General features: G+C 50.3%; 1 protein-coding gene across 1 annotated transcript in view; it reads right to left on the bottom strand.

Annotated features, from left to right (window-relative positions):
- LOC140411554 (uncharacterized) overlaps positions 1–14,982 on the bottom strand; it is a 245,207-nt gene that overhangs the window by 188,388 nt on the left and 41,837 nt on the right. The window contains exons 5-6 of the mRNA XM_072500635.1: positions 12,105–12,395; positions 9,129–9,455 (exon numbers count right to left, since the gene is read on the bottom strand). Of these exons, the coding sequence (XP_072356736.1) occupies positions 9,129–9,455; positions 12,105–12,395 (618 nt within the window). The remainder of the gene's footprint in view (positions 1–9,128; positions 9,456–12,104; positions 12,396–14,982) is intronic.

Below are 14,982 nucleotides of genomic sequence, written 5' to 3'. Positions count from 1 at the left end.
CGGGAGATAAGGAGCGGAAGAGAGGGAGTGAGAGAGGGAGTGAGAGAGGGAGCGGGAGAGAGGGAGAGGGAGAGAGGGAGCGGGAGAGAGGGAGAGGGAGAGAGGGAGAGGGAGAGAGGGAGCGAGGGAGGGAGCGGGAGAGAGGGAGCGGGAGAGAGGGAGACGGAGAGAGGGAGAGGGAGAGAGGGAGCGGGAGAGAGGGAGAGGGAGAGAGGGAGCGGGAGATAGGGAGCGGGAGATAGGGAGCGGAAGAGAGGGAGCGAGAGAGGGAGCGGGAGAGAGGGAGCGGGAGAGAGGGAGAGAGAAAGGGAGCGGGGGAGAGGGAGCGGGAGAGAGGGAGCGGAAGAGAGGGAGCGGAGGATAGGGAGCAGGGGAGAGGGAGAGGGAGGGGGAGAGGGGGAATGGAGGAGAGGGAGCAGAGGAGAGGGAGCGGGAGAGAGGGAGTGCAAGAGAGGGAGCGGGAGAGAGGGAGCGGGAGAGAGGGAGCGGTAGAGCGGGAGCGGGAGAGAGGGAGCGGAAGAGAGGGAGCGGAAGAGAGGGAGCGTAGGAGAGGGAGCGGAGGAGAGGGAGGGGGAGAGAGGGAATGGAGGAGAGGGAGCGGGAGAGAGGGAGTGGGAGAGAGGGCACAGAGGAGAGGGAGCAGAAGAGAGGAAGCGGAAGAGAGGGAGCGGAGGATAGGGAGCGGAGGAGAGGGAGGGGGAGAGAGGGAATGGAGGAGAGGGAGCGGAGGAGAGGGAGCGGGAGAGAGGGAGCGGGAGAGAGGGAGCGGGAGAGAGGGAGCGGAAGAGAGGGAGGGGAGGAGAGGGAGCGTAGGAGAGGGAGAGGGAGTGGGAGAGAGGGAACGGATGAGAGGGAGCCTAGGAGAGGGAGAAGGAGCTGGAGAGAGGGAACGGAGGAGAGGGAGCGGGAGAGAGGGAGCGGGAGAGAGGGAGCGGGAGAGAGGGAGCGGAAGAGAGGGAGTAAGAGAGGGAGCAGGAGAGAGGGAGCGGGAGAGAGGGAGAGAGAGAACGAGAGAGGGAGTGGAAGAGAGGGAGCGGAGGAGAGGGAGCGGGTGGGAGGGAGCGGAGTACAGGGAGCGGGAGCGGGGAGAGGGAGCGGAGGAGAGGGAGAGGGAGAGAGGGAACGGAGGAGAGGGAGCATAGGAGAGGGAGAGGGAGCGGGAGAGAGGGAACGGAGGCGAGGGAGCGGAAGAGAGGGAGCGGAGGAGAGGGAGCGGGTGGGAGGGAGCGGAGTACAGGGAGCGGGAGCGGGGGAGAGGGAGCGGGAGAGAGGGAGCGGAAGAGGGAGCGGAGGAGAGGGAGAGGGAGAGAGGGAACGGAGGAGAGGCAGCATAGGAGAGGGAGAGGGAGCGGGAGAGAGGGAACGGAGGCGAGGGAGCGGAAGAGAGGGAGCGGTAGAGAGGGAAGGGGAGAGAGGGAGCGAGAGAGAGGGAGTGGGAGAGAGGGAGCGGGAGAGAGGGAGCGAGAGAAAGGGAGAGGGAGAGAGGGAGTGAAAGAGGGAGCGGGAGAGAGGGAGCTGGAGCGAGGGAGCGAGAGAGAGGGAGTGGGAGAGAGGGAGTGAAAGAGGGAGTGAAAGAGGGAGGGGTGTGATGAATATTGAACTGTCGCTGTGAGAGATCGCAACAAAGAGGGAGCAAACTTGAGAACGAGAGACAGACGGCCCAGTGTGTGGGGCTTGGGGTGGGTTTCAGTTGTGGCGATAAATGTGTGGGATATGTATTGAAGGGTTGCAGATGGAGGTTGTTGTTGTGACTGGGAGCTGGTGTCTAGCGGTGTTCCACAGGGGACTGGCTCCCTCGCTGCTCGGTGTGCACATTGATGATCTGGGTGGGAATGTCGGGGAGTGTGATCAGTAAGCTCACAGAAATTGGTGATGTGGTAAATAGCGAGGAGGACCGTCTGAGATTACAGGACGACACCGTGCTGCGGGATGGGCAGCTGGGTAGAACTGTGGCAAATTCAGTATACCCCTGAAATGTGTGAGCTGATGCATTCTGGGAGGGCTGACCAGGCAATAGGAACACACGAGGAACGGTCGGACATTGGGCAATACAGAGGAGCAGAGGGAGCTTGGGGCAGGTTCACAGGTCACTGAAGGCAGCAGGACAGGTAGATCAGGTGGGTAAGGAGGGATATGGGATACTTGTCTTTAGTAACTGAGGCATTGACGATAAGAGCCGGGTGGTTATAATGGAGCTGTCTAAAACACTGGTTAGCTTACAGCTGGAGCACTGTGTACAGTTCTGGTCTCCAGACTATAGGAAGGATGTGATTGCAATGGAGAGGGTGCAGAGGAGATTCACCAGCATGTTTGTGGGATGGAGCGTTTCAGCGATGAAGAGAGGCTGGTTAGAGTGGGGCTGTTTGAAAATGAAATGAAATGAAAATCGCTTATTGTCACAAGTCGGCTTCAAATGAAGTTACTGTGAAAAGCCCCTAGTCGCCACATTCCGGCGCCTGTTCGGGGAGGCTGTTATGGGAATTGAACCGTGCTGCTGGCCTGCCTTGGTCTGCTTTCAAAGCCAGCGATTTAGCCCTGTGCTAAACAGCCCCTGGACCAGGGAAAACTGAGGGGGGACCTGATTGAGGTGGACACAATTATGAGGGACAGAGATATATTACGATCGCAGACCAGATTCCAACAGTGGTGAGCCTCCTAGACTGAAAGCCCAAGAATTCATTTAATTTTGTAAGACTGACAACATGATACTTCACTCCAGGAGGGATTTCACAAAGAAATAGGTGTGTGGTTTATTAAAAGAAACTTCATTTCTAACACAGTATGAAAATATCTTTGATATCACACCAGTAAATAACTTGCAATTACCCTTTAAACAATGCTGATCAATACCGTGTCACAATAACCCTTAATTGTTATCCATACTCAAACAACACAAAAATAAACCATCTCAGCTCTCAATCCACCTCAAACACCAACGGCAAGGAGTAATAGTTGTTTTGCAGAGTCATTCTTTGAGAAAGAGATCTCTTCACAGTGCATTACAGAACAGATCTGACTCCTGTCAGACCCGTGCAGAAACTCTGGCTGCAATGTCTTCAAAAGCTATTTTCGACTGTTTTGTTTTAGCTCCCCCACCCCGTCCTCAGACAAGTCTGCTCTGCTTTAAATACTTTTACCGAACTTACAGTGATAGCAGAGAGAGTTTAGAGCGTGGGAGGGGGGGGGGGGGGGGGTGGGGGCGGAGGGGGGTGTAGTCGCCGTTCACCATTTAAGAATAAGATGTCACCCACTTAAGACGGAGATGAGGAGAATTGTATTTCGCCAAGAGGGTTGTGAGTCTTCTGAACTCTATTTCTTGGAATGTGGTTGAGGGGGAGTCTTTGAGCACATTTAATGTAGAAATAGACAGTTCCTCGATAAGCGAGAGGGAGGTAGAGAGGAGTTGCAGGATTGTACAGTAAGGCAGATTGCCCAACGACATAGGTAGGGATAGGTATGTAAGGCAGGAATTCAGGGAGCTAGGGTGGAAACTTAGATCTAGGACAAACAGAGTTATTATCTCTGGGCTGTTACCCGTGCCACGTGCTAGCGAGATGAGGAATAGGGTGGGAGAGGAGTTGAACACATGGCTACAGGGATGGTGTAGGAGGGAGGGTTTCAGATTTCTGGATAATTGGGGCTCACTCTGGGGTCGGTGGAACCTCGACAAACGGGATGGTCTACACCTGGACCAGAGGGGTACCAATATCCTGGGGGGAAATTTGCTAATGCTCTTCGGGAGGGTTTAAACTAGTTCAGCAGGGGCTTGGGAACCTGAATTGTAGCTCCAGTATACAGGAGGTTGAGAGTAGTGAGGTCATGAGTAAGGTTTCAAAGTTGCAGGAGTGTACCGGCAAGCAGGAAGGTGGTTTAAAGTGTGTCTTCTTCAATGCCAGGAGCATCCGGAATAAGGTGGGTGAACTTGCGGCATGGGTTGGTACCTGGGACTTCGATGTTGTGGCCATTTCGGAGACATGGATAGAGCAGGGACAGGAATGGTTGTTGCAGGTGCCGGGGTTTAGATATTTCAGTAAGCTCAGGGAAGGTGGTAAAAGAGGGGGAGGGGTGGCATTGTTAGTCAAGGACAGTATTACGGCGGCAGAAAGGACGTTTGATGAGGACTTGTCTACTGAGGTAGTATGGGCTGAGGTTAGAAACAGGAAAGGAGAGGTCACCCTGTTAGGGGTTTTCTATTGGCCTCCGAAAAGTTGCAGAGATGTCGAGGAAAGGATTGCAAAGATGATTCTGGATAGGGGCGAAAGCAACAGGGTAGTTGTTATGGGGGACTTTAACTTTCCAAATATTGACTGGAAACGCTATAGTTCGAGTACTTTAGATGGGTCCGTTTTTGTCCAATGTGTGCAGGAGGGATTCCTGACACAGTATGTAGATAGACCAACGAGAGGCGAGGCCATATTGGATTTGGTACTGGGTAATGAACCAGGACAGGTGTTAGACTTGGAGGGAGGTGAGCACTTTGGTGATGGTGACCACAATTCGATTACGTTTACTTTAGTGATGGAAAGGGATAGGTATATACCGCAGGGCAAGAGTTATATCTGGGGGAAAGGCAATTATGATGCGATGAGGCAAGACTTAGGATGCATCGGATGGAGAGGAAAACTGCAGGGGATGGGCACAATGGAAATGTGGAGCTTGTTCAGGGAACAGCTACTGTGTGTCCTTGATAAGTATGTACCTGTCAGGCAGGGAGGAAGTGGTCGAGCGAGGGAACCGTGGTTTACTAAAGCAGTCGAAACACTTGTCAAGAGGAAGAAGGAGGCTTATGTAATGATGAGACATGGAGGTTCAGTTAGGGCGCTCGAGAGTTACAAGTTGGCTAGGAAGGATATAAAGAGAGAACTAAGAAGAGCCAGGAGGGGACATGAGAAGTCTTTGGCAGGTAGGATCAAGGATAAACCTAAAGCTTTCTATAGATATGTCAGGAATAACAGAATGACTAGGGTAAGAGTGGGGCCAGTCAAGGACAGTAGTGGGAAGTTGTGCGTGGAGTCCGAGGAGATAGGAGAGGTGCTAAATGAATATTTTTCGTCAGTATTCACACAGGAATAAGACAATGTTGTCGAGGAGAATACTGAGATTCAGGCTACTAGACTAGTAGGGCTTGAGGTTCATAAGGAGGAGGTGTTAGCAATTCTGGAAAGTGTGAAAATAGATAAGTCCCTTGGGCCAGATGGGATTTATCCTAGGATTATCTGGGAAGCTAGGGAGGAGATTGCTGAGCCTTTGGCCTTGATCTTGAAGTCATCTTTGTCTACAGGAATAGTGCCAGAAGACTGGAGGATAGCAAATGTTGCCCCTTGTTCAAAAAGGGGAGTAGAGACAACCCCGGTAACTGTAGACCAGTGAGCCTTACTTCTGTTGTGGGCAAAATCTTGGAAAGGTTTATAAGAGATAGGATGTATAATCATCTGGAAAGGAATAATTTGATTAGAGATAGTCAACACGGTTTCGTGAAGGGTAGGTCGTGCCTCACAAACCTTATTGAGTTCTTTGAGAAGATGACCAAACAGGTGGATGAGGGTAAAGCAGTTGATGTGGTGTATATGGATTTCAGTAAAGTGTTTGATAAGGTTCCCCACGGTAGGCTACTGGAGAAAATACGGAGGCTGGGGATTCAGGGTGATTTGGCAGTTTGGATCAGAAATTGGCTAGCTGGAAGAAGACAAAGGGAAATGGGAAATGTTCAGACTGGAGTCCAGTTACTAGTGGTGTACCACAAGGATCTGTTTTGGGGCCACTGCTGTTTGTCATTTTTATAAATGACCTGGAGGAGGGCATAGAAGGATGGGTGAGTAAATTTGCAGATGACACTAAAGTCAGTGGAGTTGTGGACAGTGCGGAAGGATGTTACAAGTTACAGAGGGACATAGATAAGCTGCAGCGCTGGGCTGAGAGGTGGCAAATGGAGTTTAATGCAGAAAGGTGTGAGGTGATTCATTTTGGAAGGAATAACAGGAAGACAGACTACTGGGCGAATGGTAAGATTCTTGGCAGTGTGGATGAGCAGAGAGATCTCGGTGTCCATGTACATAGATCCCTGAAAGTTGCCACCCAGGTTGATAGGGTTGTTAAGAAGGCGTACGGTGTGTTAGCTTTTATTGGTAGAGGGATTGAGTTTCAGAGCCATGAGGTCATGTTGCAGCTGTACAAAACTCTGGTGCGGCCGCATTTGGAGTATTGCGTACAGTTCTGGTCGCCGCATTATAGGAAGGATATGGAAGCATTGGAAAGGGTGCAGAGGAGATTTACCAGAATGTTGCCTGGTGTGGAGGGAAGATCTTATGAGGAAAGGCTGCGGGACTTGAGGCTGTTTTCATTAGAGAGAAGTAGGTTGAGAGGTGACTTAATTCAGGCATATAAGATGATCAGAGGATTGGATAGGGTGGACAGTGAGAGCCTTTTTCCTCGGATGGTGATGTCTAGCACGAGGGGACATAGCTTTAAATTGAGGGGAGATAGATATAAGACAGATGTCAGAGGTAGGTTCTTTACTCAGAGAGTAGTAAGGGCGTGGAATGCCCTGCCTGCAACAGTAATGGACTCGCCAACACTAAGGGCATTCAAATGGTCATTGGATAGACATATGGACGATAAGGGAATAGTGTAGATGGGCTTTAGAGTGGTTTCACAGGTCGGCGCAACATCGAGGGCCGAAGGGCCTGTACTGCGCTGTAATGTTCTATGTTCCATTCCAGGAGGATTGAGGGGCATCTCAGCTGTCACCCCGAGTGACATTATTACAACTTGGCTCTTTCTGCACATCTTCAGTCGCTGTCATCAGAGGTCGGTCTGAGTTTACCCTTTGCTCTATTCTCACCTCCCTCTGGGTACATACTGTGGAGGAAATACATGAATCTCTAGCTAGGATGCAGATGGATTTAGGATATCAAACACTGGAATTGAGAAGGTGGACACAAATTCAAACATTAGCCATTTATACCCAGAAGCCTTAACGCATACACATGGCAACATTTCAACACATGTTAAAACCGTCCTTCTCTGTGCCACACATGAAACAGCACAGAGGCCCCTCATATCCCTTCACATTAAACAATGATAATAAAAAACTCTCAAGCAATTTTCAAAAGAACTTCAAAAGCTTTTGCGAAGGTACTGTCTCTCCCGCGCAATTCGGAGAGACATTCTCATATCACACCGTGGCAAATTGTAAACAACGGACTGCGAAGAAAATCTATTTTCCTGCTCAGAGTTTAAAATCGCTTCCACAGGAATATAAGCCATTATGATGCAATCTGGATTGGAAGTGTAGAGCAGTTTTAGAATGGTGCAATCTGGATTGGAAAAGCAGAGCTGTCCCAGAATAATGCAATCTGGATTGGAAGGGTGGAGGTGTTCTAGAATGGTGCAACCTGGATTGGAAGTGTATAGCTGTCCCAGAATGATGCAATCTGGTTTGGAAGGGTAGAGTGGTTCCAGAATAATGTAATCTGGATTGGAAGGGTAGAGCTGTTCTAGAATGGTGCAATCTGGATTGGAAGGGTAGACCTGTTCTAGAATAATGCAATATAGATTGGAAGGGTAGAGCTGTTTCAGAATGGTGCACTCTGATTTGGGAGGGTAGAGCTGTTCTAGAATAATGCAATCTGGATTAGAAGGATAGAGCTGGTCCAGAATGATGCAATCTGGATTGGAAGGATAGACCTGTTCTAGAATAATGCAATATAGAATGGAAGGGTAGAGCAATTCCAGAATGATGCAATCTGGATTGGAAGTGTATAGCTGTTCCAGAATGATGCAATCTGGATTGGAAGGGCAAAGCAGTTCCAGAATTATGCAATACGGATTGGAAGGGTAGACCTGTTCCAGAATGATGCATTATAGATTGGAAGGATAGACCTGTTCCAGAATGATGCAATCTGGATTGGAAGGATAGACCTGTTCTAGAATAATGCAATATAGAATGGAAGGGTAGAGCAATTCCAGAATGATGCAATCTGGATTGGAAGTGTATAGCTGTTCCAGAATGATACAATCTGGTTTGGAAGGGTAGAGCTGTTATAGAATGGTGCACTTTGATTTGGGAGGGTAGAGCTGTCCCAGAATGATGCAATCTGGATTGGAAGGGTAGACCTGTTCCAGAATGATGCAATACGGATGAGAAGGGGTAGAGCTGTTATAGAATGGTGCACTCTGATTTGGGAGGGTAGAGCTGTCCCAGAATGATGCAATCTGGATTGGAAGGGTAGACCTGTTCCAGAATGATGCAATACGGATGAGAAGGGGTAGAGCTGTTATAGAATGGTGCACTCTGATTTGGGAGGGTAGAGCTGTCCCAGAATGATGCAATCTGGATTGGAAGGGCAAAGCAGTTCCAGAATGATGCAATACGGATTGGAAGGGTTGAGCTGTTCTAGAATGATGCAATCTGGATTGGAAGGGTAGACCTGTTCCAGAATGATGCAATCTGGATTGGATGTGTAGAGCAGTTTTGCAGTGTAGAGTCCATCCCACTCTCCCCGCCAGCCATTGCCATCTTTGGAAGGACTTTGCAGATTGATGCACTCAACCGGTTTGGTTGCTTTACGCAGGTACCGACCTTCGCCATGAAGTCCTGGGATAGGACCCCAACCCGAAGCGTCGCGCTCAGAGGCAAGAATGCTACCCAATGGATCGCAAGATCCCTTCAATCCATGCTCCCTAATTATTGACCCTCCTACTGGAAGGCAGGGGAGGGTGATTGTGGAGGGAGTGGAAGGCAGGGGAGGGTGATTGTGGAGGGAGTGGAAGGCAGGGGAGGGTGATTGCGGAGGGAGTGGAAGGCAGGGGAGGGTGATTGCGGAGGGAGTGGAAGGCAGGGGAGGGTGATTGTGGAGGGAGTGGAAGGCAGGGGAGGGTGATTGTGGAGGGAGTGGAAGGCAGGGGAGGGTGATTGTGGAGGGAGTGGAAGGCAGGGGAGGGTGATTGCGGAGGGAGTGGAAGGCAGGGGAGGGTGATTGCGGAGGGAGTGGAAGGCAGGGGAGGGTGATTGCGGAGGGAGTGGAAGGCAGGGGAGGGTGATTGTGGAGGGAGTGATCCCTCTCTCGGGTTCTCTGTACTCGGTGCTAGGGTTATAATCCACTTCAATATCAACACAACATTCTTACCCGTGCAGGAAACTCCAACGTCGTCCGAATGGGTGCAAGTATGCGCTTGGTGTGACCGGGAGGAGCAGAGCCAGAAGGAGGACTCCGTGCCCGAGCACCGGACATTGTGCAGCCAGATTGGACCCCTGCCTTCGCCGTAGACGGCAGCATCGGTGGATAGGGCAGCAAAGCCACAGCTGAGATCGCGGCAGACCACATCGCCGTTGGCTATCCCCCAGCCGTCCTTGCACACGGTACCCCAAGCGCCGTTGTAAAACACCTCCAACCTTCCGGAGCAAGGGCTGGGCCCGCTTGACAATCTCAGGTTGACGGCTTCCGACACCACATCTGTGGACAGAAACCGAGAAGTGAAGGAGGTCGCCACGTTTACGGACTTCACAAAGAAAGGGTCAACTTCACTGCTGCTCAAATCACCTGATCGTGAATTGCGATTCCGTGACTGGGCAGCACTTACTGGATAAACCTGAGTGCGTCAATAGCCACACTAACAACCAGTAAGCTAAATATATCGACCGTTCCTTCACTGTCACTGGGTCAAAATCCTGGAACTCCCTCCCTAACAGCACTGTGGGTGTACGTACACCTTAGGGACTGCAGAGTTTCAACAAGGCAGCTCACCACCACCCTCTGAAGGGCAACTAGGGATGGGCAATAAACGCTGGCCTAACCAGCGAAGGCCACATCCCGTCAATTAATGCGGTTGCTTAATGGCTAATTTAAGCATGCTCGAAGTAACGGACATTCCTGCGCAGGCACCCGTTCTCTGCAAACAAAAGGAACATGTCCAGGCTTTCCAACTTCATTGGAATGCCCAGGGGTTCTGGATTCCCCTTTAATTCTACATGGCTGTGCCAGCCAATCAGAGTTGACTTGCCGATCAGTCCGCCCTTTCCTCCTCCAGCACACAAACGTTGTGATCCTTTGAAATTTGGAATTCCTGTGTTTGTCCTGATCACTGCGAGGTGCGAAGTTTCAGCAACATCTCCCTGCTTTCAGCAAGATTGACGGTTTGTCCTATCAAATGGCCAGGTCAAAGATGTCTGCTTTTATTCCCCCTGTTTGAGGACCTTTAGGAGTGATTTCACCGACACTGGAAGATTTGAAGGGGACAGGATTGTGAAGCTAACGCAAGGTTATCTCCATTGTTTGGGACAGGTAACATTGGAGCCTGCGGTTGAAATGAAATGAAATGAAATGAAAATCGCTTATTGTCACAAGTAGGCTTCAAATGAAGTTACTGTGAAACGCCCCTAGTCGCCACATTCCGGCGCCTGTTCGGGGAGGCCGGTACGGGAAACGTACCATTTAGTTCCAGAGTGACTTTGGAAAGCACATCCTCAGACTAAACTTTGCTCAAAGATTGGCGCTCCCTTGAATTCAATAAAAATCTGTCAATTTACATTAAACCCATCTGGTTTCACTAATGTCCTTACCTGGCCTGATGCCAGACTCTAAAATACCCTCCAAAATGAGCGGTATGCACATCTTATGAATGGAATTTCTGGGCGGCCCGGTGACACAGTGGTTAGCACTGCTGCATCACAGCGCCAGGGACCCGGGGTGGCATGGTGGCACAGTGGTGAGCACTGCTGCCTCAGAGGTCCTGGTACAATTCCGGCCTTGGGTCACTGTCTGTGCGGAGTCTGCACATCCTCCCCGTGTGTGCGTGGGTTTCCTCCGGGTGCTCCGGTTTCCTCCCACAGTCCAAAGATGTGCAGGTTAGGGGGATTGGCCGTGCTAAATTACCCCTTAGTGTCCAAAAGGTTAGTGGGGTTACTGGGATAGGGCGGGGCAGGGGCCTAGGTGCGATGCTCTTTCAGAGGGTCGGTGCAAACTCGATGGGCCGAATGGCCTCCTTCTGCACTGCAGCGATTCTAAGATTCCCTTTTCTGGTGGGAATATTGATGACCAGAGATCATGGCTGGTTGGACACGTCAGTGCCTTTTATACAACCACTATCCCCATAACCCTTTACCTTATTGTGAATCTGTCAATCTCTGCTTTGAACACACTCAGTAACTGAGTTTCCGCAGCCTCCGGATAGAGAATCCCGAAGATTCACAACCCTCCGTGTGAAGACATTTCTCCTCGTCGCCTCACTAAGTGGCTGCCCCCCGATTCTGAGGTTGTGCCCCCTGGTTCCAGACTCCCCGACCGAGGGGATCATCAGACAGAATCTTTATCTCAACACCATACTCCCCCACCCTCTCCCCGTACCCCTGGACAGCTTTAGGGTCTCGAAAACGATTCCTTCTTGAATATATTCAATAGGTTGGCCTCAATCCCTCCTCATGTGACAATTCCGCCAAGCCAGGAATCAGGGTGATGAAACTTCACTGCATTCCCTCGGGAGCAAATATATCCTTTCTTAGACACCAATACTGCCCACAGTATGGTCTCAGCAAGGCCCTGGACAGCTGAAGTAAGACATCCTCGCTCCTGCACCTAAATCCTCCTGTAATGAAGGTCAACATTGCTCACTGCTTGCCATATGCAGACCCTTTCTCCAAGAGGTCAACATTTCCCAGTGTATCAGCAGTTGGATTAAACTCTGCCCTTCCGTTTGTCTATCCACAGTGGATAACTCCACAATGTCCCACGTTATACTGCGTCTGACACATGCTCTGAACTGCCCTCCGAAATTAAGGAGGAAGTCATACACTTCAAGGACACCCCGGGAGGGGCAGAGAATGACGGCCTTGCCAGTCACGCCAACATCCATGGACGATTAGAGCTGAGCGGTTGAGCAGAGCCCCGAGATGGACAGTTCCCCGCTCACCGAAAGGCGATCGGAATGTCGGGCAGCAAGATGTGTACACGGAGCGAGGTCGGTGCTCAGCCAATGGGTGGCCGAACAGGCTGGAGGGGGAGAATGGCCTCCCATATTCCATGTCCACATCAACAATATTGCAGTGGAAGAGATAGTAAGACTTCATTGCCCAGGAGTATCATCAAAACCAAACACAATTCACCAACCTGCGACGGTGACCTCCAGAGGGTCGCTGAGTGATGTATTCTGTACCTTGCCAGCAATCCCCACCTGGTACAGACAGGTGAAATTCCCTTCATTCTCTTGGCTGATATTCCTGAACCAGAAGGTGGCAGTCTGCGATGCCACTGCGGAGCGCTCGTAGCCGCCATCTTTAAAGAGGTAGAAACGCAAGTCCTCCAACTCGTAGGGGGCCCGGCATTCGATCCGCAGGCCGTGACCTCGGAGGAATGTATCAAAAGGACCCTGGCCGTAGATTATTGGCTGCTGGGCGTGGTCTGAAACGAAAGTCACAGAGTCATATCAATTTGAAAAGGAGAAGGTCAGATACAGGTGGTGCCCCGACCCTCTTGGAAGAGCAACTGACCTCGGCCCACTCCTCCAGCCCTATCCCCTTAAACCCACCTAACCTGCACATCTCTGTACAATACGGGACAATTTAACAGGGCCAATCCACCTAACCTGTACATCTCTGTACAATACGGGACAATTTAACAGGGCCAATCCACCTAACCTGCACATCTCTGTACAATACGGGACAATTTATCACGGCCAATCCACCTAACCTGTACATTCCTGGACACTAAGGGACAATTTAACACGGCCAATCCACCTAACCTGTATATCTTTGGACACTAAGGGACAATTTAACACGGCCAATCCACCTAACCTGTACATCTTTGGACACTAAGAGACAATTTAACACGGCCAATCCACCTAAGCTGTACATCCCTGGACACTAAGGGACAATTTAACACGGCCAATCCACCTAACCTGCAAATCTCTGTACAATACGGGACAATTTAACACGGCCAATCCACCTAACCTGTACATCCCTGGACACTAAGGGACAATTTAACACGGCCAATCCACCTAACCTGGACATCTCTGTACACTAAGGGACAATTTAACACGGCCAATCCACCTAACCTGTACATCTTTGGACACGAAGAGACAATTTAACACGGCCAATCCACCTCACCTGTACATCTTTGGACACTAAGGGACAATTTAACACGGCCAATCCACCTAACCTGTACATCTTTGGACACTAAGGGACAATTTAACAGGGCCAATCCACCTAACCTGTACATCTTTGGACACTAAGAGACAATTTAACACGGCCAATCCACCTAACCTGCACATCTTTGGACACTAAGAGACAATTTAACACGGCCAATCCACCTAACCTGCACATCTTTGGACACTAAGAGACAATTTAACACGGCCAATCCACCTAACCTGCACATCTTTGGACACTAAGGGACAATTTAACACGGCCAATCCACCTAACCTGCACATCTTTGGACACTAAGGGACAATTTAACACGGCCAATCCACCTAACCTGTACATCTTTGGACACTAAGAGACAATTTAACACGGCCAATCCACCTAACCTGCACATCTTTGGACACTAAGGGACAATTTAACACAGCCAATCCACCTAACCTGCACATCTTTGGACACTAAGGGACAATTTAACACGGCCAATCCACCTAACCTGTACATCTTTGGACACTAAGGGACAATTTAACACGGCCAATCCACCTAACCTGTACATCTTTGGACACTAAGGGACAACTTAACACGGCCAATCCACCTAACCTGTACATCTTTGGACACTAAGGGACAATTTAACACGACCAATCCACCTAACCTGTGCATCTTTGGACACTAAGGGACAATTTAACACGGCCAATCCACCTAACCTGCCGGAATTGAACCTAGATCCCTGGCTCCCTCACCAGTTCATTGATAAAAAAAAAGACACTGATTGTCTAAATGGTGGAGATTACAGAACTCTAAGGTACAGAGGGATCTGGGGGTCCGAGTGGATGGATCACAAACGGCTGGAGTACAGGAGCAGCGAGTCACTGGGAAAGTCAACAATGTTATTGTTTATTGGGGGGGGGGGAATTGAATATAAAAGTCGGGAGGATGTGCTTCAGTTGTCCAGGACATTGGGGCGAGCACATCTGGAGGAGTGTGGACAGAATCCGTCTCCTTATTGAAGGAAAGATGTCAATGTTTTGGAATCAGTTCCCAGAAGGTTTCCTGGACTAACACCAGGAATGGGCGGGATTTCCCCTGAGGAAAGGATGGAGAGGTTGGGATTGTGTCCGCTGGAGTTTATCAGACTGAGAGGAGACTTGGTCCAAACCTTTCAGAGGCTGAGGGGTGTTGACAGGGTGGATGTGGAGAGGATGTTTCCTCGTCTGGAACAATCTAGAACGAGGGGGGTAAAAATAAAGGGGTCGTCCATTTCTAACGGAGATGAGGAGAATTTAATTCCCTCAGGGAACGGCGAGTCTCTGGAATTCTCTTCCTCAAAAGCGGGAGCAGAATCTGGGAATATTATTCAGGCAGAGACGGAGAGATTGTTCATTGACGAGGGGGGGGTGAAAGGTCTCCTGCGCGTGTTAGAGGCTCAATATGTCGTAATGTCTGAAAACCTGAACGGCCCATTGGGAGGGTGGTACAGTGGGAATGTCACTGGATTGGGAATACAGTGAGGGAGGGTATGTCACTGGATTGGGAATACAGTGAGGGTGGTGCAGTGGGAAATTCACTGGATTGGGAATACAGTGAGGGTGGTACAGTGGGAATGTCACTGGATTGGGAATACAGTGAGGGAGGGTATGTCACTGGATTGGGAATACAGTGAGGGTGGTGCAGTGGGAAATTCACTGGATTGGGAATACAGTGAGGGAGGGTATGTCACTGGATTGGGAATACAGTGATTGTGGGAATGTAACTGGATTGGGAATACAGTGAGAGTGGTGCAGTGGGAATGCCACTGGATTGGGAATACAGTGAGGGTGGTGCAGTGGGAAATTCACTGGATTGGGAATACAGTGAGTGTG

Source organism: Scyliorhinus torazame, chromosome 4 (genome assembly GCF_047496885.1).
Source record: "Scyliorhinus torazame isolate Kashiwa2021f chromosome 4, sScyTor2.1, whole genome shotgun sequence".
Classification (NCBI taxonomy): Eukaryota; Metazoa; Chordata; class Chondrichthyes; order Carcharhiniformes; family Scyliorhinidae; genus Scyliorhinus; species Scyliorhinus torazame.
Note: the sequence above shows the minus strand (reverse complement) of the source record. Positions and strands in the feature narration are given on the sequence as shown.